We start from the raw sequence: 27,175 nt of genomic DNA on the forward strand, positions 1-27,175 counted from the left end.
TAATACATATAGGTATAATAAAACACCTAAATCTCTTTTTTTTTTAATGAGGTAAACACTCATGAGAAAGCAAAAAAGAGAAAACTGTGGGAAACACAGATCTACAACACATTGCTAGCCTGCAGGCTGCATTGCAATACAATACCATAGAGACTGAAAAGCCCTGTATAGGTAAAAACTGGCACCGTGCCTTTAAGGCAGCCCTGGCTTCCATTTCCCATCATGCCTCAGGTGTGACAGTTAGGTCAGTTGTTCTTTGCGGGACCGTAGTCCTAAACACAAAGATATATCCTTTCCATAATGAATAATACACTTCTTCTCATTTGCCTGGGAAAGCGGTTGGGTTGCTTATGACTTTGATGAGGATACCCCTGGAAGAGAACTAGGATTACAGGTAAGTAACTTACCCTTCTCTTCCAGGGGATCCTCATCAATAGTCATAAGCACTGAATAGAGTAGCAAGCCCACCTTCCACCTGCAGGCAAATGAAAAAAAATTGTACCACACATGGAGTAAGAAAATCATGAAAATGATTATGTATGGAACAGATTCCTCAAGGAGGCTTGTCCTACTTGAGTGTCTGCTCTGGTGTCCGAATCCAGACAATAGTGCCTGGTAAAGGTGTGGACAGATCTCCAAGTGGCTGCTTTGCAGATCTCGGAGAGTGGGACATTATTGAGAAAAGCAGCGGTAGCCGCTTTTCCTGTTGTAGAATGCACTTTAGGGCGCGCCCCCAATGGTTTCTGAGCCAGTTGGTAGGCCAATGTAATTGATCAGATTTCCTGACATTCTTAGTCCTATCTAGATAGAATTTTAGGACCCTTTTGACATCTAAAGAATGCAACGCCCTCTCTGCCGGAGAGGAGGGGTTGGGAAAAAAGGTTGGTAAGGAGATGGCTTGGTTTACATGAAAGTCCTATACCACCTTAGGCAGGAATGAAGGATGAGTCCTCATCACTACCCTATTGAGATGAAACGTAGTGTAGGGTTCTTTAGAACAGAGGGCCTGTATCTCACTGTATCTCACTGACCCTCCGTGCTGAAGTGATGGCTATTAAAAAGGCTGTCTTCCATGTGAGGTGCTGTAGGGTAGCCTTATGAATAGGCTCAAATGGAGAACCCATGAGCCTTGACAGAACCAAGTTTAGCTCCCAGGAAGGAGAGGGAGGTCTAACAGGGGGATAGACTTTGAGACCTTGCAAGAAATCCTTCACCACCTGCAACTTAAAAAATGACTGCTGCGAAGGCGAACGCCTGTATGCTGTTATGGCTGCTAGGTGAACCTTTATGGATGAAAATTTCAACCCTGCCCTCGCTAAATGTAGAAGATAGGGCAAAATTACATCCTCCTGGCTTTTTGTTGGATCATAATGATGCTGAGCACACCATATGTAAAATCTTTTCCACTTACAGAAGTAGGAATGTCTTGTCGAAGGCCTCCTGGCTTCCTTCAGTATGGACATACACTCTTGAGGGAGGCGCAGATGTCCATACTGGAGGACTTCAGGAGCCATGCTGTTAAGCTCAGCGAGGGAAGGCTGGGATGGTAAATCTTCCCCTGCATCTTGGATAACAAGTCCGGCCTGCACGGCAGCCGTTTGTGGGGGCGGATCGACATGTGCAGGAGATCCGTGTACCACCACTGCCTCGGCCAGTTCGGTGCTATGAGGATCATCTTGGCAGATGAATTCTGCAGCTTGGTCACCACCTTGGGGATTAGTGGGAGAGGCGGAAAAGCGTACACAAATGTCATTGACCAATTGATCAAAAGGGCATTCCCTAGGGATCCTGGTCGATGGTATCTTGAGGCGAAGCCTCGGCATTTTGTGTTGTGCTCGTCCGCGAAGAGGTCCACTTGCGGACGCCCCCATTCCCCGAAGATGTCTTCTAACACCTCGTCGTTTAGTACCCAGTCCTCTGGTTCTTGAAAATGACGACTGAGTAAGTCCGCTTGCACATTGAGTTCTCCTGGTAGGTGCACCGCTTTCAACGAGATGTTCCTGGCTAGGATCCAGTGCCACAGGGACTGAGCTTCCAGCGAGAGCGTCCTGGATCGAGTACCCCCCTGCTTGTTCAGGTAGTACATTGTGGTGGTATTGTCCGTCTGTACTAGAATGGTACTCGTCTTGATCGCAGGCAGGAACGCTTTGAGGGCTAGGTGGACTGCCCTGAGCTCCAGCATGTTGATGTGGTACAACTGCTCGCTGCTGGACCACCGTCCCCGAGTTTGCAGAGACCCGAAATGCGCACCCCAGCCTTGAAGGAATGCGTCGGTGATTAAGGTCTGAGTTGGGGGTTCTTGATGGAAGGGGATCCCCACTTGTAGATTCAGTGGCTTCAGCCACCACTTGACTGACTGCCTGGCCGCTGAGGAAAGGCAAACTTTTTCTTCCCACAGGGAGTTCCTTTGATCCCATTTGTCCTCGAGATCTTGCTGGAGAGGACGCATCCTTAGCCTGGCATTGGGCACTAGGAAAATGCAGGATGCCATGGCCCCTAGCAGAGATGAGATTTGTCTTGCCGACGACAGATTGTTGGATAGAATCTGCCTGCCTTTGAGGATAATGGATAACTGTCTTTCCTCCGAAGGAAACACTTTTCCTACTACGGAGTCTATAGTTGCACCCAGGTAGTGGATCCTCTGTGTTGGTGAAAAATTGGACTTTTTGGCATTCACTCTGAGACCCAACATGCGACATAAGGGTCTGAACTCTACCTTCGCACTCCTTTTTTGAATCAGAAAGTATCTGGAGTAAACTCCCTTTCCTCTTTGGTTTTTGGGTACTTTTTCTATTGCAGATTTGAGCAGAAGAGTCGCCACCTCTTCTCTGAGCTGCTTTAGATGCTGGGATGAATGAACAGGAGGAATCGATGGAGGGTGGCTTCGGAAACGAAGCGAGTACCCATGACGCAGTATATTCAGAACCCACTTGTCCTTTGTGATGGATTGCTACTCTGGAAGATGATGCGCAACACTTCCTCCCACCGGAGCGGTGGACAGCATCGGAGGAAGCGGTTCCTCATTGCTTCCCTGGAGCCTTGTTTCCAGCGTTTGACTGCCTGTTGTTACCACGTCCCCTGGATGGTCTGCGGGACTGGTACTGCTGTTTCTTTTGACCTTGCTGGTCCTGGTTCTTCTGCCACTGAGGGGTTTGAACCCTCTGCTGGTAGTTACGCCTGTCATTTCCCCTGCGGCGTCGAAACTCTTTCCTCTTTTCAAGCCCGACGGCTTTCATGGTCTCCAGTTCTGCCTTCATACGGGCCATTTCTTCGTCTGCATGAGACCCAAAAAGTGAACTGCCCGAGAAAGGCAGATTTAGTATTCTCGCCTGCGCTTCCGGCTTCAAGGCCGTCAATCTGAGCCAAGATGATCTTCTGGCTGTGATTCCATGGGCATAAGAATGCGCTGCTAGGGTTGCCCCATCCGCCGCTGCACTTATGACCTGGTTAGAAACCAGACTTCCCTCGTGCAAGATTTCTTCAAAGCCCCGTCTATCCTCTGATGGAACTTTTTCAATGAACCTCTGGAGAGAGTCCCACAATGATCTATCATAGCGCCCCAGAAGCGCTGAGGCGCTGGCCACCTTTAAGCTAGAAGATGCCGAACCGCAAACTCTCCTCCCCCAAGAGTCTTGCGTCTTACTGTCCTTATCTGGGAGCACCGTTGAAGACCCCGCTACTGCATGCGTCTTCCTGGCAGCAGCGGTGATGACAGAATCCGGTGGAGGATCTGATCTTAGGAACAGAGGATCTTCCGGAGCCGGACGGTACTTTTTTAGAATCCGCGCCGGTGCAGATTTGGTGGTCGCTGGCGTGAGAAAAATATCCATTACTGGTTGTAGCAAACCAGGGACTAACGGCAACAGTGGGCGTGACACTGCTCGTTCATGAAGAGTTTCAAAGATTATGGAGGAGGTGATCTCCTGAACCGGCTTTGGGATATTTAATTTTGTAGCTCCTCTACACAACACTTCCTGAAAAGTAGAAATATCATCCACCGGAGATACCCTAGAGGGTGGTGTCTCCGAGAGTGTCGGCGAATAATCCCTTCTGGATGATCTAGATGACGGGGAGGAGGAAGGGGTCCTACGGCGCCTTCTCTCCGATCTGGTCGACTCTCTCCTGTGGGAGGAGGATCTGGATCGCCTCCTTGGTGTTCGAGAGCGACGTCGAGACTCTCTTCCACGAGAACGTGATCTGACCGGTCTCGCTGAGAAGTCCATGTCTCTTAACCTTGTTAGTGAGGCCTTAACTGCGTAAGACATAGCCGAGTCCTGAGGCATCTCTCTTGCGGGACTTTGAGGTACAGCATTTCCCTCTTCCAGCGGACTATTTTCACTTGCAGGCACTGGAGATTGATGCACAATTTCCGGTGACTCGGATCTTGAACTCGAGCCCTCTGATCCTGAAGGCGAGATAGATATAAGACGTGGTGAATCATATTCCGAAGTTGTATATACCAGTCTATGAGGGGATTTGCGCCTTGAGACTGGCCGGATTGTAAGGCGAACATGCGACACCTCCTGAGAACCCTCTGCAGAGGGCCGCCTCGACGGTGATAGGCCTATCACCGGAGACCTGGGACTTGACTCCTCGAGGATCAATGGAGATTTTTCTTGCCTCGACGTCGAGAACCTAGTCGTCGACGGAGGCCTTGGTCTGAACGGAGGTCTAGACCCCAACGGGGAATCTCGCCTCGACGTTATGGACTTCTCCAAAGCCTTGGAGACCTGCGAGGACGGAGGCACCTGCCTCGACGTCGACTCTGACGGAGGCTCCTGCCTCGACGTCGGTCTTGACGGAGGCGCCTGCCTCGACGTCGAATGCCTCGACGTCGCAATTCTCTTCGCCGACGATCGATCTTTCCTCGACGACGATCTTGGTCTTGACGGCGATCTTGGTCTCGACGTCGACGTAGACTTCGGAGTCGAACGCCTACGAACCTCTTGTGACGTCGACTGATCTCTCACAGTCCTCGGCGTCGAATGATGTCCTTCCTTCGACGTCGAACGATGTCTCTGTTTCGACGTTGAGCGATCCTCTCTTGACGTCGAAAGATGCCTTTTAGACGTCGACCAGTGACGCCGATCCTTCGACGCCGATCTCTTAGACGTCGAAGTCGTCGACGACGAACGCATCCGCTTCATCGCTGTATCTAAAGTCGACGACGATTTTCTTTTTGCAGCATGACTACCCCTGGACTCCTCACCTCTCAGCGACGATCCCGCCGCTGGAGTCTTCGACGCCGATGGGGAGCAAACAGGGACCAGCTGCCTCGAAGTCGACCGTTCTGATAAGCCGTAGAGTCTAATCCTCTCTCTCTCTCCTTTAAAGTCCTTTTAGAAAGGTCTTTACAATGATGACATGTTGCTGGAGAGTGAGAATCCGGCAGGCAGACAATACACACCTCATGTGTGTCTGAAGAGGCCTTCTTTTTTCCACAAGATGGCCATGGAATAAATAAAGAAGGCATATTTCTGACAAAAATAGCAGAAAATCAGTCAGAAAAATACAGGATACTGACTTCCTCCCAGATATTAATAAGAGGAAGTCCAAAAAATTACTATAATGCAAATAATTCTTGACTAAAAAGTCAAAAAAGAAGAGAGCTGAATTCCAGGGTCCTGACTGAAGGAGCCGGAAAGAACAACTGACCTAACTGTCACCCCTGAGGCATGATGGGATATGGAAGCCAGGGCTGCCTTAAAGGCACGGTGCCAGTTTTTACCTATACAGGGCTTTTCAGTCTCTATGGTATTGTATTGCAATGCAGCCTGCAGGCTAGCAATGTGTTGTAGATCTGTGTTTCCCACAGTTTTCTCTTTTTTGCTTTCTCATGAGTGTTTACCTCATTAAAAAAAAAAAAAAAAAAAAAAAGATTTAGGTGTTTTATTATACCTATATGTATTATTGGATGTGTATTTATACATTGCCAAGCCTTCTTTTTTTAGGGGCTGCATTTGCTTGGGAAAAAATAATATATGTTTATACATATACAGAGCTGTATATATGTATGTTTTTTACATATATGATTTTATTATTTCCGGGGTCCCCGCACATGGGCGGGAATATTCAGTGCTTATGACTATTGATGAGGATCCCCAGGAAGAGAACTTTCCTCTCCACTGGGATCGAAACCTTTGAGGTGGTCGCACGTCAAGCTGCAAGGAGCTTGAGGGACCACTCCCTCAAGGCCTTGAGGTAAATGGCATGATAAACGACACAGGTCTTGAGGTTGTGGTTGCGCTCCAGACACCAAAGGAAGATAAGGTAAGGGTTCATCACCGACATCTGCTGGTGACAGTTGTCACAGGACTTAAAAACGGCCTTCCTCGTAGATATACCCTTCTCTGGATTTGCACTGACTGGAGCGCAAAGAAAAAAACAGATGTCCGCATGCTAGGGTGGCGCATATATAGGAACCACGCACGGCATTTGCAGCGTGAACAACGGCAAGCAAAGTTGAACGATGCCACCTTTCAGCACGCAGGGGTACTGTTCACAAAAAAATAACAGATCCAGTCTGATGCCTGGGGTAATTCCAAGGTCAAGGAATTTGCGGCTTGAAGTCTATCAGATCTTCAGGATTTCTCCCTTTCTCTACAGGAGGAGCTCAAGTGATGCCAGCCAAGGGTCCGGGACCTGGGGAGGCACCCCTTGAGTATCAGGAATTCATTCCAGCAGACACTAGCAGGGCTCAGGCAAATCCAGTTGCAAGTCCAGTGCACCAGTTCAGCTGGGTAGTTGCAGGAATGCACCTGGAGCTTGTTGTGTCCCTGTAGCTCTGGACAGGAGGTCAGCCACCTGACCCTTGAGTGCAGGTAATGCAGGGATCAAGCAGCAAGGCAGTGACTTAAAATCTAACTATACTATTAAAAAGGGTATTAAATTATAATTAATTTGACTGTAAACATGACATTCCTACCTGATCCCAATCGAATATGATCACTTATCTAATGTAAAAAGGTAACCCAATATTATTCTATGGAAGTGGTAGGCCTTGGAGTATTGAAAAAAGAATTTAAATATTATTCACTACCAGGACATGTAAACTTAAAAGGACATGTCCAACATTTCAAATACAATGCACCCTACCCTATGGGCTGTCTAAGGCCTACCCTAGGGGTGACCTATATGTATTAAATAGGAGGTTTAGGTCTGGCAAAAGGTTTATTTTGCCAGGTTGAATTGGCAGATACACACTGCACAAAGATTGCAAAGGTTGGCCTGAGACCTGCTTTAAAGGGCTACTTAAGTGGTTGGTGCAAAAGGTGCTGCAAGCCCAATAGTAGCATTTAATGCACAGGCCCTGGGTACATGTTGTACGTACCACTCTACTAAATACTAAAGACTTATAAGTAAATTAAATATGTCAGTCATGTGTAGGTCAGTTTTACCATGTTGTAAGGAGTGAGCACCAGTACTTTAGCACTGGTTAGCAGTGGTAAGGTGCACAGAGTCCTGAAGCCAACGAAAACGAATTACAGCAAAAAGTGGTGAGTAGGAAAAACGTTTTGGGGGAAGACCACACCAAAGGCTGTCAGGTCTAACACCCTCCATGACTTGTAGTGAGCCTCTTCCACTATTTCACCTTCATGTGTCTAGGGGAGCAGAATAGATGTCCGATCAATCTGTAGCAATGCATAGCTGACTAGCATCCCCTCTGGGGCTGATAGAGGTCCATGAAAACTTTGGCAACGCTCTAGTGGACAGCCCAGGGGTGCATGTACTGGCTGGAGAAAAAATGCAAATGTCATTTGTTGGTCCCAGGCATATTTTAACAAGCAGTGCAGGTCTGCTGTATATATCGGCCTCTTGTAGTCTTTGCGGAGTTTCAAATCCCAAGACTTATGAAGGGAGCAAGACTTCACAAAAATAGTTCTAAAAATAAGTATACCTATTTACTTAGGGTTTTGGAGAGGAGCTGCATGCTTTATTTCTGCAGCTACAGAGCACTAACTTGATCAAAAAGTACTAGCCTTGTTTAATGTGGCCAATCCTTAGTCAGAGTGAAAGAGGATTGCTTTCACACGTAGTCACAATGTTAAGAGTCTGCCTCTGGTTTCAAGGACAGGAGGAAGCGGATTCCAGATGATAGATTTCTGTACATAGAGAGCTAGGCCATGATGAGGGCATGGCCAACCGTTTCAGGCAGGCCAATCCAAGGTATGTTGATGGATGGGAGTGTTGAAAGAATTTGATGAGTTAGTCTAGAACACAATGAAGTCATATTTCAGGGCACTTTGCCTATACAAAACAATTTATTGTTATTGGTGATGACGACAGGGCCTGAGAACCCATCTTAATGGGTTTCACATACAGGTATCAGATGAAAAGATCACTTCAAAGATGATAGGATGTTTATAATCTTGAACTCCAGCCCAGAATTCAATTTGCTGAATGGTGGGGGAGTTTCACAGAATTGCAAAGAAAGGGTGGAGGAGAGAGCATTACGATTTTACTGTCAATGTTATAACTGAAGAAACAGCAGGGTTTTTCACACGGATCATTGGAAGGAATTAGTGCTGAAATATTACAGTTTGGGATCACAGAAAAAGGGAACTGCAGTAATAATGCACTGGATATCCCATCTGGCATTATGTCATTGGAGCCATTCAAATGAGCTGTGGTGACTTTGCAAAGGTTTCAATCAACACTTTGAACCATGAATGATTCAATGAAATCTCTGTAAAGAAATTAGTTAATATAAATAAAAATTGCATCTATTGATTAAAGAACAAATCATTTTGTTGAGCACTGGTGTGACCTTTTGTATAATTTGTCAACTGTAATCCACTAATTAATTAGGCCTGATGGTTCTTTTCTCTAATAATCTGAGTTCAGACGTTCAGATTTTCCAATGTGATAGATATCCTAAGACTTAACAGAAGTTAAATTGTTGAGAATATTAATAAAGACATCGTTTGCATTGCATATACAACGACAAACCCTCTCTCTGGGTAAAGTATATACTCAGCGAGGGGATTCCTTACAGAGGACAACAAGATATAATTTCAATATGTGATCACAACAGTCTTGAAATACGTACTGTGCTTCTAACACATTACTTTTGAGAACTTGAAAACAAGAAAGCTACTACTGATGGCGATTATAAACTGCAGCCCTGAACAATACCACATGAAAAAAAGTCAATGAGCGGTAGATGGCGTGAGTAGAACAAGACTAGCAAGGATGGCATAAGTAAATCATGAACAAAGCCACATTTGGTCCTCTAGGATTGCTAGGAATAAACCGATCTTCGTAGATGCTTACTTGTCAGGTAAAAATGCCTCAACAGGGTTTATATGCCAAACAAAATATTTGTATAAAGCTATATACCCAGTCATGAACATTTTTGAAAACTGAGTTAGAGTAATTGTTTGTCAGGATAAAGAAAACACTCACAGAGGCATTTTTGCAAATTGTAAAGTGCCACTGACAGACTCAGTACTTAAAAAAACTTAATGTGCTTCTAAAATACTAGGTTTCATCTCAGTTTAATCAAACCCAATTTATTTTATACCCTGCTTCCTATTTTACTGCTCACTTCTAAATTTAGGTTTGCGCACAGAATACTGTTTTCAACTATATCAAGGTTGGTTCTAAATCCATTTGCACAAAGCATTTAGTACTTAGAAAAAGCGCCATATCCGTCCACCATCCCCTTTTCAGCATATGGAACAAATACTAATCACCACCACATACGCTGTGGCTACTAACTGCCTCCTTACAGGAAATGATGTGAAATTAAGTTTACACACAATAAAAACATTTAAGCAAAGGAATAACGAGCAGCAAAAGCTAAGAATAAAAGAAAGGTGAAAAATGAAATAGCAGAAAGTGTAAGCCGAAACCAACAGTACTTTATTTAATCTTGATCTGGTGAAATAGAGTAATTTCATAATTTGTGTCACGATTGTTTGGAGTAAAAGTGGTATACCAAAAGACTTTGGAGAAGAGGAGAATTTGGACAGAATAAAAACATTTATAAGATCACAGTGATAGGAATGATCAAGTGAAATCTTTCTGGATTATTTTTAAAGGAAATTATTTCCTATATACAGTGGAAAGGGAGCAGGATAGATCCTGACTACACACAGAATTTACAAAAATAGAACATGTTTTTTTCCTCTACCTTTTGCGTTGCTTGTATGGAAGAAACTTGGTTTGTTTGGCAGAGGAGGAGGGGCCAGACCTGTTTTGTAAGTAGTACTGTTGGCATTGGCCGAGGGTGGCTGGAATGAATTGGAGAGAAAGATGCCATCTGACACAGGGCGAGGCTGGCGAGTGGCCTGCTGTAGCCTAACAGCAGCTGGAGGTAGGTCACCATAAGACTTTCTTGTGCTGGAGAATTTATCCTGACCTGCTAAGTGTGCATCCTCGTCCTCCTCCTCATTGTAAGCAACAAACTTGGCAGTGTAGATTGTGTCAGGGGAGAGGGCCTGAGTTTTGAGGTAAGAGGTGTTTCGCTGAGGTGGGGGAGGAGGAGCATTAGAAGATGGTGGCGGAGGCTGAAGCTCATACTCCCTTGGGAAAGGAGGTCTGTATAGACCAGGGTCATCAGGCTCTAACAATCTTCGCCCAGCTTCTTCATGCTGTCTTCTCCTTTCTGCTTCCAAACGGTTGTAATATTCCTCTTCCTGCCGCCTCTGTGTGGTCAAAGAAAAGCAAAGAAATCAGATATAATTCAGTTCTTGAAAACTGAGTTTTGCTTTCTTATTAAAGTAAAACAACAACATGTTTGACCAAACATACACCCATACACACTGAACGCTGGTCGTGTAAGCATGGTGATCTCTGTCTCTAGATGACTCTACATTTTAAGGGTGGTTGACTATCACCCATGTAGAAGGCCGTGAATTGTCATGAAACTTTGGAATGAACTAAAAGAATAAAACTGTTGAACAAAAAATTTGAATTCTACTGCATAAACACAATGATGTTGTAGGAAATTGGGTTATTAGATGTGAAGCCTGTACAAGTAATAGGTCCACAATTATCCTAACTGGGAAACCACGCTCTCCACTGTAGCGCTCGACTCACTCATGGTAGCGAGGCAGAGCAGTACAAGGCTTACTCAGAGGAGGTGGTGTGGGCTAGTAGTAATCATTCACTGGCACACAATAACAAAATTAATTATTGTCCCGTCGGTACTTTTTCTTTAGAAAAAAGAGAAGTACATTTATTACACACACACACACACTACTAAATACTATATGTACATTGGCAAGGGGTCACACAACCATATCAAGTGAGTCTATTGGTTTTGTCAAGGTCTAAGAGCAACAAACAATATCTGAAAATCATTGTGTACTTAAATGCAATTAAAAAAATAATGCTTGAGCATGAATGCACATATTTTGATCATTAATCTTTGTGATTTATCTATTGAATTATTGCCACGTATCCAAATTCGTAATTCTGTACTCTAAGCATTTTCACTTTTACGGTCGTAATGTATCTAATGAATTATTGTTACGTATCCAATTTTGTAACTCTGTACTGTATGCATTTGCACTTTTATGGTAGTAATGACCGAAATAAAGTTGTTGATTGATTGAATGCACCTATTAATACTGATAACACATATATACTGTGAGCAGAAATCATTACCATTATGGTGAACTAATAAAGCATTTAGCATAAGTAAAACCTGTGTGTATTTTCTATACCTATCTCAACATGGAAGTGCAATTATAAAAACTGCCCCTAGAGAACATCACATTGTAATGACATTGCAGGACCAATATACTTGGCACCTAGAGGGCGGATCAATACATGTATTGCCTTTTTCCATGTTTAGGCCTTTCAGGCCATAATGAATGCAACTATATACACAGCCCCTAGAGGGCGCGAAATACGTCAAACTGTAGAGCAAAATCTCCAGCCTTGGGAGTGCTTAAAAATGTGAAGAAAATCCTGGGGAGGTTAATATTTTGGGGTCCCCCTAACTTAGGGTGGGGACATCACAAAGCTGTCCTGAGGAAAGTGGCATCTTTCGTTTTATCATTAGTGGTGACCCCCTCCTGGGACTACTACCAGGAGAGAAATAACCAGAATCAATGTGAAAATAAGCAGGCCCCGCGGGGCATTATGGAATGTTCCTCCGGGAGCGATTAACATAGAACTATCGACTCTACCGCGGAGCTGGGATTGACGTAATGACTTCTCTTTGGTTTGTGTCTACGGCAGCCTCGCACCGCGTTGCTTATCCCACTGGTCCTGTGGTCAACTGGACACAGTCCTCAGTCCTGAGTGGGGGTTTCTCCTTCCAGTTCTCCATGGCGGTCCCATGAGTCAGCAGCAAAGTGTAGAAAATTACAGGTATGGAAGAGTCTTCCCCTTGTGCAAGAGATTTAAAGGGGAGAGGAAGGGTCCAGAGGCCATGCGCCTCTGGCCAATCCTAGGGTGCCATATCACCTCTCCATTCCTGTAGCAGCTCTCTTGCACAGCATGCCGGGAAAGTCCAAAATGGCATCATCCAGGAGTCACTGGTCACATCAGCTCCTAGGGTCTCAGCTCCGCCGCTCACTGTCATCACTGCCAGGGCCCTACACTTTAATAGTTCAAAGAGACATCCCCCCCCGCCCCCCCAGGGTTGGCTCCAGTTGTCTGGGTACTCTCATTTGTTCAGTGGGCTTGTGCAGGCTTATCCCTAGTACGGTGTGACAGCTGCGTGATTGATGCACATCATTCTGGCCCACCCCTTTCCTTTTCAGGAGTTGGGTGAAGTACTATTAATTGCTCCCTTTGTGTGGGAATGCCTTTGCTCCTGCTGCTGAAGAGAAATGCAATTAACTGGGCTCAACAGGCTGACAAATGGGCTGGGCTCTGATCAGCAGGAGGGGGCAATAGTGCAGTGGGTTAAACGGTGCACACATCAAGAAGGTGAGAACCAAGTTATGGTCCCACTGGGGCATTATGAAAGAAAAAGGGGGAAACAAATAAATAAGCCCTTCAGAAATCTCTGTACAAGAGGTGATTTAAAAAGTGATAGTTGATCTGGCAACCAAAGAAAAGCAGACACGGCCGAAAGGTAGCCCTTCAGAGTGCCCAGAGCAGAGCTCTGCTGGGCCAGAGAAAGAATGAAAAGAAGAATGTCGGACGGGGAGGCAGACAAGGGGTCAGCAGATCATTCTGTACAATATTTACAGAATCTTTGCCGTAGGCAGGCGTATACCGACTGTGGAGGGACGCCTGGCTGCCAGGATAACTTCACATACTTCGGAAGGAAGGTCAAAAGCTGTTATCTGTCGCCCTTCAATCTCAACGCATTGAGGCAGAGAGTAGGCAGGTTCGGGTGGAGTCCCTTCCCTGCTTCAGCGACAGAAGATCCTCCCGAAGGGGCAGTCTGATCGGAGGATCGATGCTCATTTGCTAAATTTCGGGATACCACACTCTGTGCCCAGTCGGGAGCCACATGGATGATTTGAGGCAGGTCGCTCCTGATCTTCTTGAGCCCTCTGGGCAGGAGTGGTATGGGCGGAAAGGCGTACAGGAGGCCTGTGCCCCACTCGCGATGAAAAGTGTTGCCGAGCAAGAGCCGCCCTGCAATACTGCTGATTAGTGCGTTCGCTTCAGAGAAGAATAGATCTTACCAAGGCTTATTCCACTGTTGAAAGAGCCCTTGCCCTACCTCCGGATGGAGACGCCTCTCGTGATCTACAAGGGACCGACGGCTGAGTTTGTCCGCTCTGGCATTCAGGGAACCAATCAGATGTTGTTTCCAGCTAATTTCAGTAAGGGCCTCTTGGCAGAGGATCCACGACTCCACTCCACCCTGTTTGTTGCAGTACCACATGGCGGTAGTGTTGTCTGTAAACACTTAAACTAGCCTTCCCTTGAGGGATGGTAAGAAGGCTTTCAGTGGCAATCGGATCGCCCGAAGCGCAAACAAGTTGATGTGGAGCCCAGCTTCTACTGGAGACCAGTGCCCTGATCTCCACCTCTCCCAGATGGCTGTCCCATCCCAGAACCCACACACCCGTCACTAATGTGAGATCCGGATAGGGAGGCAAAAGGGATCTGCCTCTGACCTAATCGCAGTTTGTCAGCAACTGCCGCAGGTTGTTAACAGTGCCCTCCAATATCTGAACCAGGTCGGTGACATTACCCCAATGCTGCGTTCATTAGAACTTCATGTCCCACTGCAGGGCCCGCATGTGACATCTGGCATGGTCCACAAGCAGGATGCAGGAGGCCAAACAGCCTCAGTCATGCTCACCGAAATCCAGGAAAGATGCTGAAAATCATTATCATAGCCTGAATATCTTGGACTCGCAGCTCGGGAGAATAAGCCTGAAACTACACTGTGTCCAGAACTGCTCCGATTAAAGGGAGTGTATGAGAGGGAGTCAGGTGTGACTTTGGCACGTTCATAGTGAAACCCAGCAAGTGCAGAAGGTCTGCCGTAGTCTGGAGGTGGGTGATGCAGCCCGGGGTGAGCCCGCCTTTAACAGCCAGTCATCGAGATAGGGGAATACTGGAAACCCCTTATCTGTGCAGATGAGCTGCGACCACCGCCATCACCTTCGTGAACACACGAAAGGCGCTGGTAAGGCTGAAGGGGAGCACGATAAACTGAAAGTGCTCGTGGCCCACCATGAACTGCAGGTAACGTCAGTGGGTCTGTATGACAGGGATGTGAAAGTAAGCGTACTGCAAGTCCAATGCTACCATCCAGTCTCCAGGGTCGAGGGCAGACAGAAACTGAGCTAGCGTCAACATTTTCAACTTCTCCTTCCTGAGGAAATGGTTGACGTTCCTGAGATCCAAGATAGGGCGTAGGCCTTTGGCCTTCTTGGGCTCCAGAAAGTAGTGGGAATAGCAACCACGACCTACTTCTGGAGTAGGAATTCGCTCGATGGCTCACTTGGCCAAGAGAGCTGTAGCTTCCTGTTGGAGAAGGACCAGATGATCCTCTGAAATTGGATGGTACTGAGGTGGCATGGCAGGGGGGTAGTCTCGAAGGAGAGGGAGTAGCCCCTTGGACTATCTGCAAATCCCACCTGTACAATGTGATGGCGCACCAGTGGGGGAGGTGATGGCAAATCCTGATGCCCACTGGTGATTGGTGGCACTGAAAGGTTGGACTAGGAGGGTTTGGAGGCTGCTGCAGAGGGGGCGGTGGGGGACTGGCCCGCTCGCTGGCCCCCAGACCCACGGCGGTGGATCCCACATCCCTGGCTGCGCAGGGGCTGAACGGCTTGCGCTGGCCTGTGGCTCTGGGTGGAACTTGGTGGGGCACCCCTTCTGTAGCCACGAAAGGGGCGAAAAGCAAACTGCCCAGGGCAGGTGGTGGAGAGGCTCAAGGACTTGGCCGTAGCCCGAGAATCCTTGAAGCACTCTAGCGCGTTGTCTGCTTTGTCGCCGAACAGGCGACGGCCATCAAAGGGCATGTCCATGAGGGTAGCTTGGACATCCCCAGAAAAACAGTCGACCTCAGCCAGGCGTAGCGTCAACGGTCTACTGACGTTGAAATCGTCCTGCCTATCAAGTCAGTGGTGTCCAGTCCACATCGTATGGTAAACTTGGCTGCGTCTCTTTCCTCTGCGACTGCACGGGAGAGCACGGCCCAGGCCTCCTCCGGGCACTGGGGCAGTACCTGCGCTACCGTATCCCACACAGAGTGGGTGTAACGGTCCAACAGACATGCGGTGTTTACAGACCGCAGTCCCAAGCTGGAAAAAGAAAACATTTTCATCCCAAGGTGGAGCGATAGAAAATGCGCCTTTAGACATCGAGGCTTGGACCACCAAGCTCTCAGGGGTGGGGTGTTAGGAGAGGAAAGTGGGGTTGCCCGGAGCCGGGCGGTGGCGTCGGGCAATCATCCTATCCACAGGAGCACCTGTGTTGGGCCTAGACCAGGTGCCCAAAAGGATGTCAGTTAGGGCTTCATTAAACGGCAGCAGGGGCTCCGAAGAGCTCGCTGCCGGTTGAAGCACCTCTGTCAGGAGGTTAGTCCTGACTGCCACTGTAGGTAGCTTGAGGTTGAGAGCCTCGGCCGCCCGAAGCAACACCACTGCGCAAGAAGCTCCCTCCTCTGTAGCCACGGTAGGAGGAGACAACATGCCAAGGTCTGGGGAGGTATCCAGACCAATGGCATCCCCCAACTCCTCTCTCCAGTCCGGATCATACACCAACTGGTCAGTTAAAGGGTTTCCAGACCCCTCCCAGTCCTCCTCTGGTTGCCAATCTGGCCTCAAAGAACCAGGGAAGAACAGGGGTACAAAAGTATCCGTAGGCACCGGATGTGCGTGGGTCGACGTCGGTCCGGCTCCATGTCTACGTTGGGGTGGGGGCTGGGATTGACGCCGGCTGGGGACACAGCCGGCGTTGGCTGCGGGTGTGATTCCTGTGGAATCGGTGGAGGGGTTATGAGGTCAATCGGCACCAATCCTGGATCCAAGGGAACCCTGCAGTGCCGAGGCCAAAGCCGCCGGCGTCGAAGGCCAAGGGCCCTCAGCCAAGTCTGCAGTGCCTAAAGACGCACCAGCGGAGTCGAGCTGCCAAAAGATGGCATCCATCGCTTCATAAAAACTTTGAAGCTGGGCAGGGGTTGCTCCAGGTCCTGGATTGGGAGGGAAACTCTGAGCCGACCCTTCGGGCTCCGTACATGAAGCCGCAGGAGGGGCACCACCAGCATCCCTCGTCACGTCGGCTGAAGGACGGGGAGAAGTCGAAGAGCAACCATGCTTCTTCGACTTCTTGTGCTTCGACTTACCTGAGGAGTGCGAAGACTTCGAAGACGAGTGGTGGTGGCTCCGTGACCGGTCTCTCAACCTTCCACGCAACTGGGATCTATAACGGTGCGGCGCGGAGCAGACTGCCAGGCTTCGAGAAGCTTTAAGGAGCCACTGTGACGTCATTCCGGTGACCACTACACCAACGACAAACATGGACCGACGCCACCTTTTGACACGCAGGGGTACTGCTGACGAAAAGATTCTCTGGATCCAGTCTGACGCCTGGGGGTAATTCTAAAGGTAAGGAATCTATAGCTTATTTGTAGCCCTGAAGAAGACCTTTGAGGTCGAAACACGTTGGCTACAGTCGTTTTTATGAAGAATTTTTCAATAAAGAACTAAAAGAAATTGGAACCTGCTGAATTGATGTGCTTCTCTTTACTTTGTTTGAACTCGTGAACAATATTGATTAATTTTTATACATGTGGAGTGCTGAATCATTGTTGATGTCATGAATGCATGGGATCTTTAACCTTGGAAGCTTAAGGGGTATTGAGCTTTTGATTCTTTGCACCCGTATATATTACAAAATATCACCGTTACCCCATACCCCTTGTTTTGTGTTAGTTGTAAGGAATCTATAACTAATTCTCTCTTTCAGATAATAGGAATTCTGTTTTATGCAGATTGAGTTTAAGATGATTGCAGGTTAGCGAATGTAAAGTGAGCTTTAAGGCATCATTCACTGACTTGATCTCCTCCAGAGATGAGATTTTCATGTAAATCTGGGTATCATCCGCATGCATGTGATAGGAGGTGTTAGTATGCTGGAGAGTATCATTGAGTGGTTTGCATAAGGGTTAAACACCGATGACATCAGGGTCCTGCTGGACAACGGCGAAACCGCTGCCTTCGTCCTCCTGGACCTATCAGCCGCCTTCAACACTGTCTGTCACCGCACCCTACGCACACGCCTCCACAACGCAGGGATCCGAGACAAGGCTCTGGACTGGCCCACCGCCTTCCTCTCTGGCAGAACCCAGAGCGTCCACCTCCTCCGTTCCAGTCCGTAGCCTCCAAGATCATCTGCGGCGTATCCCAAGGATCATCCCTCAGCCCGACATTGTTCAATTTCTACATAGCACCTCTCACGCCAACAACACCTAGCTGATCCTTTCCCTCACCAAGGACCCCCTCACCGCCAAAACCAACCTCCACGAAGGAATGAATTACGGAAACGCTCTCTACGCAGGAGCCTCGGCCAAACTCCTGAAACAACTTCAATGCATACAGAACCACTCTGCACGCCTGATGCTCGACATCCCTCGCAACAGCCACATCACACCCAACTTGAGAGACCTGCACTGGCTTCCCGTCAACAAGAGAATCACCTTCAAGCTCCTCACCCACGCTCACAAAGCACTCCACAACACCGGACTGGCATACCTCAACAGACGACTCACCTTCTACACCCCGAACTGCCAGCTCCGCTCCGCCAACCTCACCACTGTCCCCCGCATCTGAAGAGCGACCACTGGCGGCAGATCGTTCTCCCACCTCGCCGCCAAGACCTGGAACACCCTCCTCATCCTCCTATGACAGACCCAGGACCTACTAACCTTCAGGAGGCTACTCAAGACCTGGCTATTCGAGCAGTAGCAGCACCCCCCCCCACCCAGCGCCTTGAGACCATCACAGGCGAGTAGTGCGCGGTACAAATGTTCTGATTGATTGAAGGGGAAAGAGTAGAGCCTTGTGGAATACCAATCGAGATAGAAGAAGGCAAAGATAAATTGTGGTTGACCAAAAATCTTTGGGTTCTGTTCTGCAAGAAGGATTTAAACCAGTCCAATAAAGCCCCATCCTGTTTCCTGTTTTCGAGTCTGGCTAGCAGTATTTTGTGGTTAACAGTGTCACATGTGGAAGACAAGTCAAGAAGAACTAGTAGGCAGGTTTTGTTGTGATCAAGAGCCAAGAGAGCGTTGTCCACTATATGAAGAATTGTAGATTCAGTATTGTAACCAGGTCTAAACTCAGATTGACCGTCATCAAGCAAATTGAATTTCTGGATGTGTTGGCTCGGCTGTTGTTGCACTCATTTTTCTAGTACTTTAACTAAAAGAAGAATGTTGGTCAAAGGCTTAAAATCATTTGGGTCTGCAGGATTCCCCGTATGTTTGTTTAAGATAGGAAAGACCTGACCAGTCTTGAGGCAGTCAGGTAAGGAACCTTGAGATAAGGAAGCATTGATTATGTTGGTCCAACTGGGGACGATACATTGGTGGAGTAACGGAATGCATTTGGGTGGAAGCGGATCATTGTAGTGATCATAAGGATTAATGGACAATATGGTTATAGTAATGTCATTATGGTCATATAGCTTGAAGTTCCACCATTGTGCTTCGTTTTTGGAGTTTGGCAGTGGAGGGTGAAGAGGTTGAGGATGAAGAATATGCATGTGGGAGAGTGCATCAGCAGCTGTCAGTAGTTTGATTTCCAGGGTGTTGGCTTTGGATAAGAAAAAGGAGGAGAATTCCTCAGAGCCGATTTGGGCTATGGGTGATTCATGTGAGGTTTTAGCAAGCCTGTTCGATTGATGTTTAATCAGCTCAAATAGTTTGCGCGGTTTATTTTTGGCATTGTCAAGTTCAGAACTAAATAAATCTTTTTTTTGATCTGAGAATGCTTCTGTTGTAGTTATTTCTGGTCTTTCTTAGGCTCTGTTAATGGGATGATGTGGGGTGATGCTTCCATTTCTTTTCAGCGAGTCTGAGGTCTCTCCTTTCGTCATTTAGCAATCCATTGAACCATGGATTTTTATCTTTATCAAGAAATCTTTTCAGTTTTAGAGGAGCAGTCGAGCAGATTATGTTAGACATTGTAGAGTTATAGTGATCAGTGAGATCATTCACATTACCCAAATTGTCTGGTAGGTGTACAAGATCCACATATGGAGCTGGTGTTTGGGGATCTCATAACGCTGCTACCATACAAGTAGAAGCAATCAGAATTTGTAGGAGACTGCTGAACCTTCCTTCCTCAAGCGGCAATTTTATCTTACACTACGAACTGAACCTAGAGTACATTTCAGACAGTATTAAACTGTTAACCCTCCTGCTTTGGGTGAGTGTGTTGAGTAATAACGAGGCATGTTTCAATAGGGCAGTTATTGTGGACTGTCTGTGAGTTTGTATAAGGGGCTCTCCATTCCCTGGCTGAACTATAGCTGTAAATCCCTGGCTGATATTGGTCTTCCTGATTTGTTTACTACCCCTGGTTTAATCACCAAGACCAAAAAAAAGGTGGTCAAGTAGAGGTTTGCTTAACGTACCTCCTCACAGAGGATTTAGGGAGCCTATTAGTAAACACACTATTTGCCATTATTTCTCCATATTTGCCAAACAGGGTACTGCTACGTATCTTAAGCGAGAGTTAACACGCTGGGAGAGGTCTCTCCATATTAGATTCAGGTCGGGGTTGGTTTGGCATTTAGCATGCATTTATGATGGGGCAAATGCGTGGGGTAGTGTGCTGCCCCTTTGGCCCTATAATGGTAAGGTGGAACAACCTTTGATACATTTTATGTTTTTCTGTGGCTTTTATCTAGTCGCAGGACCACTGTCCACAAAATGCGCTGCCTAATGAGTCGGTGGCGTCTTTAACAGCAGTTAGTGAACTTTGCTTCATCCCTCCCATCAGCAACAGACTGGGTGAGCTAGGCCTGGGCCTCTTCCGGGACCGTTGGCAGAACCTGTGCAACCGTATCCCAAAGGGTGTGGGAATAGCGGGCTAAAAGGCATGCGGTATTCACAAGAAAACATCTTCCCAAGATTTTCCAACCTCTTAGATTCCCTATTCAGGGATGCAATACGGAATGCGCCAGGAATTATATTGGACGATGAGGCTTGGACCATCAAGGTCTCCAGGGTAGGGTTTTGGGTGAAGAAATTTGAGACTCCTGGAGATGGGAGCGGGGCAATAGTCCTGTCTACAGGAGCCCCTATGTTGGGCTTAGACCACGTCCCAAGGAGGACTACAGGAAGTGTCTCATTGAAAGGGAGAAGCCGTTCTGATGTGGATACTCCCAGATGAAGTACTTTTGACAAGACATTAGTTGTGACTACCACTGCGGGTAAACTAAGATCCAGGACCTCAGCAGCTCTCCGCACCACCATTGTGAATGAAGCGCTCTCCTCTGTAGCTATGGTAGGGGGGAGAAGGCATTCCAGTATCTGGAGAAGTGTCCATTGGCTTCACCCAGAGCCTCACACCAGTCCATTGGTTCTTCACAAGCTGGTATTCTTCTGGGTCCAGCGATACCTCTACTTCCTCTTAGAATCCTAGCCCATAAGAATAAGACTCAGGCTCTGGCCTGGATGGCATGGCTCCAGGCGTCACTGGAGGCGGCATCAGATGACGCCCCTCCGGTCACGTGTCCGAGTTAAGGATGGGGACGGCGCTGCCAGTGCCGCCAGGAGCGTCAGCCTACGGACTGGCACTGGGGAAGGTCGAGGTGGTATGACTGAAAACTTCAACTTCAATTTTTTGTGTGGAAGCAGGACTTACCCAAGTGGTTCGATAACTTGGAGTGCGACGCCGACTTCATCTCCGCGACCGATCCCAGGGGCGTCCTCTGGACCTCGACGTGCAGAGGTGTACAACGAGCTGCCTGAAGCTTGAGGGATCGCTCCCTCAATGCCTTCGGATGCATGGCAGGGCAGTCAGGACATGCCTTCAGGTCATGCTGTTGTTCGAGGCACCACAAGTAAACAAGATGCCGGGGCCATCACTGACATCCGTCATTGACAGGTGCCGCTGGGCTTGAAGCTGGCCTTCTTTGCTGACATTTCAGCCACACCAGGAGGTAAGACCTAAAAAAAAACTTCAACAAAAGTCGATGAAAGCTTAGAAAAAAAGAGACTGATTAGTAGCTCTTCCCAGATCTGCGCTGACTCGAGCAAAAAGAAAAGAACTGATGTCAGTATGCCTGGGTGGCACCACGAACGTCACTTTCGGCACAGACGACGCCAACAATGCCACATGGTGCCGAATGATGACGCCAACCAGCGTGTAGGGGTACTGCTCACTAAAGAAATTCCAGATCCAGTCTGATACCTGGGGGTAATTCAAAGGTAAGGAATCTGAGGCTAGAAGTCTCATTCAGATAAGATACAAATGAGGGGGGTTTCGGAATTCAAGATAATGTGCAATTGCAAGGAACTAGTAAGCTGCACCATTATATCTTGACTAGAAGGTGCATCTCAGTCTGCATTAGGTGAGCAGCTGTACTGGTGCATGTGTCTCAGGATTCGGTGAGAACTCTAGGGCGGGCCTCATGTGAGGATGTACTGAATCATCACAGCATGAGGACTCAGAATGTACTAGAGCGCACAGCATTGCTGACAGATGTAGTGTTTTGTGATCTGCCTAATATGGATGACACCAATTAGAAATATCCGACCATAATAAGCATGCCTTTACCCAGCAAGCATTACAATGTGCTGACCTTTAGAAAGCATTGTAACAGTACACAGAGTTTTACCATGGAGAGGCTGAGGCAAAACGAAGTGAGCTGGTGGTGGGAGGCAACCTCCCTACAGCATTACTTGAAAGTAGATCGCATATCCAGGGGGCTAAGGATCATCATTCTACCAACATTGAATAGCCGAGACCACGGCTATTGAAAGAATGGACTGAGAACACCAATTCCTGTTCCAAAACTATTCTACAGATTTGATCAAAAGTGCATGGGAGTCACAAAAGGAGCTGATTCTCCAGAAACAGACCAAAAAGAAACAAAGAATATACTTGAAATAGTAGATAACCTAATGAAGAAATTTGAGAAAGAAGTCATCGAAATAAAACAGAGAAAGTTCAACAGTAATGAAAGAGCTAATGATAGGGCATTGGGATAGTGGGTGAGGGAAGGCAGGAATCTGGAAAGGACCTTAGTTCAGACCAAGAAGAACAAGTTACTTACCTTCGGTAACAATATATCTGTAAGAAACATTAGTTAGTTAGATTCCTTACCTTAGAATATCCCCAGGCGTCAGGCTGGATCCAGAAAGATTTTCGTCAGCAATACCATTGCGCGTCGCTAGGCGTCGTCTGCGGCTCCGTGTCGGTCGCCGGCGTCGTGATCGCCGGGATGACATCGTCGGAGTACTTAGACGCCGCCCTTGCGCGCTGATGTCAGTTCTTGTACATAGCTTTCCGCGCCAGTAACGCAGAGCCATGCAAGAAACAGACACTGGTGCCATGAATCTAGGGCCCTGAAAGGGATGACCTTAACCCTAGATATCAGTTCACAGAACAGGGAGGATGAGTGGGGAGGTAAGGAATCTAACTAATGTTTCTTACAGATATATCGTTACCGAAGGTAAGTAACTTGTTCATCTGAAAGAAACACGTTAGTTAGATTCCTTACCTTAGAATAGATACCCCAGCAATACCAACCCCGGTGGTCGGTCAGCGAACCAAGATCACACCAGGAAGTCCTGGAGAACAGAACGGCCAAAGAAGCCGTCTCTCCGGACTCGGCTGTCCAGGCAGTAATGCTTAGCAAACGTGTGCAGCGAGGCCCACGTTGCTGCCTGACAAAAGTCCTGCAGAGGGACTCCCCCATCCCAGGGCAGTAGTAGCCGCTGTGGCCCAAGTGGAATGGGCCCTCAGCCCCACAGGAGGCTCCTTCTTAGCCAAAGAATAGCAGGCCTTAATGCACACAATGACCCACCGAGAGATGGTTCGCTTGTGCACTGCCCACCCCTTCTTAGCGCCCACGTAGCCAACGAAGAGTTGGTCGTCCACCCGGAACTGTTTCGTGCGGTCCAGATGGAAGGAGAGCGCATGTTTTGGGTCCAGACGGTGGAGCCTCTCTTCCTCTTTTGAGGGATGTAGAGGCGGAAAGAAGGTGGGCAAGGAAACAGACTAGCCGATGTGAAAGGCAGTAAGCACCTTCGGGAGAAAGGAAGGACGAGTCCTTAGAACAACCTTGTCCGGATGGACAGAGAGGAAAGGAGGTTTAGAAGAAAGAGCCTGGAGCTCACTCACTCTTCTGGCAGAGGTGATGGCAACCAGGAAAGCAGTCTTAAGAGTCAGAAGACGAAGAGGGCAATTATGAAGTGGCTCAAAAGGAGCGCACATCAGATAGGTTCACACCAGGTTCAAGTCCCACTGAGGCATTACGAAAGGGACAGGAGGAAACATGTGAGTAATGCCTTTAAAGAATCTAGCAACAACAGGGGACTTGAAAAGAGAAGGCTGATCAGGAAGCCGTAAGAAGGCAGAAACAGCCGAAACATATCCCTTGAGGGTGCCCAGAGCAGAGCCCTGCTGGGCCAGGGAAAGAAGAAAGAGGAGAACTTCAGAAAAAGGGGCGGAAAGGGGATCCACAGCCTTTGCTGTGCACCATGCCACATTTGTTCCACCTGCAGGCGTATACCGTTTTAGTGGAGGGACGCCTGGCTACCAGAATGACATCACAGACTTCAGGAGGCAAGTCAAATGGCATCAACTGTCGCCGCTCAAGCTCCACACATGGAGGTGGAGGCTGGACAGGTTCGGGTGGAGGACCGTCCCCTGCTGATGTGACAGAAGGTCCTCCTGAAGAGGCAGTCGAATCGGGGGATCGATTGACAGACTGAGTAACTCGGGATACCAGTACCTTTGTGCCCAATCCGGAGCCACAAGGATGACTTGGGCCTGGTCGCTCCTGATCTTCAGCACTCTGGGCAGAAGTGGTATAGGCGGAAAGGCGTACAACAGACCGCAACTCCACTCGTGACGAAAGGCGTCTCCGAGCGAGTGCCGCCTTGGAAATTCCAATGCGCAGAACTGATGACATTGCACGCTCTCTTTGGTGGCAAATAGATCTAACCAAGGCACTCCCCACTGCCGAAAGAGACCTTGCGCCACGTCCAAGTTCAGACGCCATTCGTGATCCATCATGCACCGGCGGCTGAGTTCGTCCGCCCTGGCGTTCAGAAAGCCCGCCAGGTGTTGAACCACCAGGGTGATGCCCTGATGTTGCAGCCATGTCCAGAGGTGTAGAGCCTCCTGACAAAGGGTCCACGACCCCACCCCGCCATGTTTGATGCAATACCACATGGCAGTGGTGTTGTCCGTGGATCGCCCGCAGCTCCAATAGGTTGATATGGCCTCTGATCTCCGCCTCTCCCATGTGGCCCCCCCATCCCAGGAGGGACGCATCCATCACCACCACATGCTCCGGTTGGGGTAGGGAGAGGGATCTGTCACTGACCCAAATGCGGTCCGTGAGCCACCACTGCAACTGTCTTGCAGTGCCCTCCGAGATCAGGATGTGGTCGGACAGGTTGCCCCGATGGTGAGCCCACTGGATTTTCAGTTCCCACTGCAGCGCCCGCATCCGCCACCTGGCGTGATGTACCAGCAGGATGCAGGAGGCCATTAGACCCAGCAGCCGCAGCACCAACCTGACCACAACTCGAGGTAAAGGCTGAAAGATCGGAATCAGAGCCGGAATATCCCGAACCTGCTGTTCTGGAGGATAGACCCGAAACAGCGCCGAGTCCAGAACCGCTCCAATGAAAAGAAGCTTCTGGGAGGGACTCAGATGAGACTTCGGCACGTTGATGGAGAACCCTAGCAAATGCAGGAGGTCGGCCGTAGTCTGGAGGTGGGAGACGACTGCCTGGGGCGAGCCCGCCTTCAACAACCAGTCGTCGAGATAGGGGAAGACTGGAATCCCTAATCTGCGCAGATGAGCTGCGACCACCGCCATCACTTTCGTGAACACCGAGGGGCACTGGTGAGGCCGAAGGGGAGCACGGTAAACTGAAAGTGCTTGTGGCCTACTGTGAACTGCAGGTAACGCCGGTGGGCCGGCAGGACGGGGATGTGGAAATATGCATCCTGCAAGTCCAACGCTACCATCCAGTCTCCAGGGTCTAGGGCAGCCAGAACCTGAGCTAAGGTGAGCATCTTGAACTTCTCCTTCCGGAGGAAGGTGTTGACGCTCCTGATGTCCAAGATAGGGCGTAGGCTCCCTTTGCCCTTCTTGGGAACCAGAATGTAGTGGGAGTAACAAGCCCGACCTACCTCTGGGCCAGGAACACGCTCGATGGCCCCCTTGGCCAAGAGGTCTTAAACTTCTTCCTGAAGAAGTTGCAAGTGATCCCCCGACATGCGGTGGTACTGTGGTGGAATGGCTGGAGGGGTCGCCTCGAAGGGGAGGGAGTAGCCCCTTCGGACGATTTGCAGCACCCACCTGTCCGACGTGATGGTACACCAGTGGAGCAGGTGATGGCGAACTCTGCCTCCCACTGGCGTGGAATGGGCCTGAAAGGTCGGACTAGGAAGGCTTTGAGGCAGATGCTGCGGGGGCAGATGTGGGCTGACCGGCTCTCTGTCCCCCCTGTTCGGCCTCGGCGGAATCCACGTCCGTGACCGCGTTGAGGCTGGATCTGCGGCCTGTGGCTAGACGGACGTGCGGGGGCGCCCCTTCCTTGGCCACGAAAGGGGCGAAAAGCAGAAGTTTGCGGGCGCGGGGCCGAGAGGCCCAAGGACTTGGCCATAGCCCTGGAGTCCTTAAAGCGCTCCAGCGCACTATCCGCTTTGTCGCCAAAAAGGCGACGGCCATCGAAGGGCATGTCTATGAGGGTGCTCTGGACATCCCCAGAGAAATTGGTGGATCTCAGCCAGGCGTGGTGACGAATCACCACCGTCGTCGCAATCGCCCTACCTAGCAAGTCCGTGGTGTCAAACCCACATCGAATCGAGTACCGTGCTGCATCCCGCCCCTCAGCAAGAACCTGGGCGAGCCGTGTCCAGGCCTACTCTGGACAATGGGGCAGCACGTCTACCACCGTATCCCACAAGGAGTGGGTGTAATGGTCCAAAAGGCACGCGGTATTAATGGACCGCAACCCCAAACTGAGGAAGGAAAACAGCTTCTTCCCAAACTGTTCCAACCTTTTGGATTCCTGATCCGGAGGAGTGGACGGGAAGGCGGTCTGGGACGTAGAGGCCTGGATAACCAGGCTCTCAGGGGTGGGGTGCACCGACAGAAAGCTAGGTTCGCCCGGAGCAGGGCGGTGGCGCCGGGCAACGTTCCGGTCCACGGGAGTGACTGTGGAGGGCTTGGACCAGGTACCCATCAGAACGTCAGTCAGTGCTTCATTGAACTGCAGTAGAGGCTCCGAAGAGCTTACTGGCGGTTGAAGCACTTCAGTGAGGTTACTCCTCACGGCCGCTGCAGGGAGCTCCAGATGAAGGGCTTCGGCAGACCTGCGCAGCACCACAGAATAGGTTGCACCCTCCTCCGTAACCACGGAGGGAGGAGAAATGAAGCCAGTGTCAGGTGAGGTGTCGAGACCACTGGCATCCCCCAGCACTTCTGCCCAGTCCTGATGAAACTGGCACTGCTGTGCCAGAGGGTCCTCAGACCCCTCCCAGTCGTCCCTGTCATCCGACACGTGGTAGACAGGTTGAAAGGACGGAGTCGGGCGGTA

At 48.9% G+C, this 27,175-nt stretch overlaps 1 protein-coding gene across 16 annotated transcripts in view; it reads right to left on the bottom strand.

Moving 5' to 3' along the window:
• AFDN (afadin, adherens junction formation factor) overlaps positions 1 to 27,175 on the bottom strand; it is a 1,598,291-nt gene that overhangs the window by 114,281 nt on the left and 1,456,835 nt on the right. For 10 of the 16 annotated variants that reach the window (XM_085611910.1, XM_085611908.1, XM_085611904.1 and 7 more), the window contains one exon: positions 10,136 to 10,649. In XM_085611910.1, coding sequence (XP_085468036.1) covers positions 10,136 to 10,649 — 514 coding nt within the window. The remainder of the gene's footprint in view (positions 1 to 10,135; positions 10,650 to 27,175) is intronic. The other 6 variants (XM_085611917.1, XM_085611916.1, XM_085611915.1 and 3 more) reach the window with 1 other exon arrangement.

Source organism: Triturus cristatus, chromosome 6 (genome assembly GCF_964204655.1).
Source record: "Triturus cristatus chromosome 6, aTriCri1.1, whole genome shotgun sequence".
Taxonomy (NCBI): Eukaryota; Metazoa; Chordata; class Amphibia; order Caudata; family Salamandridae; genus Triturus; species Triturus cristatus.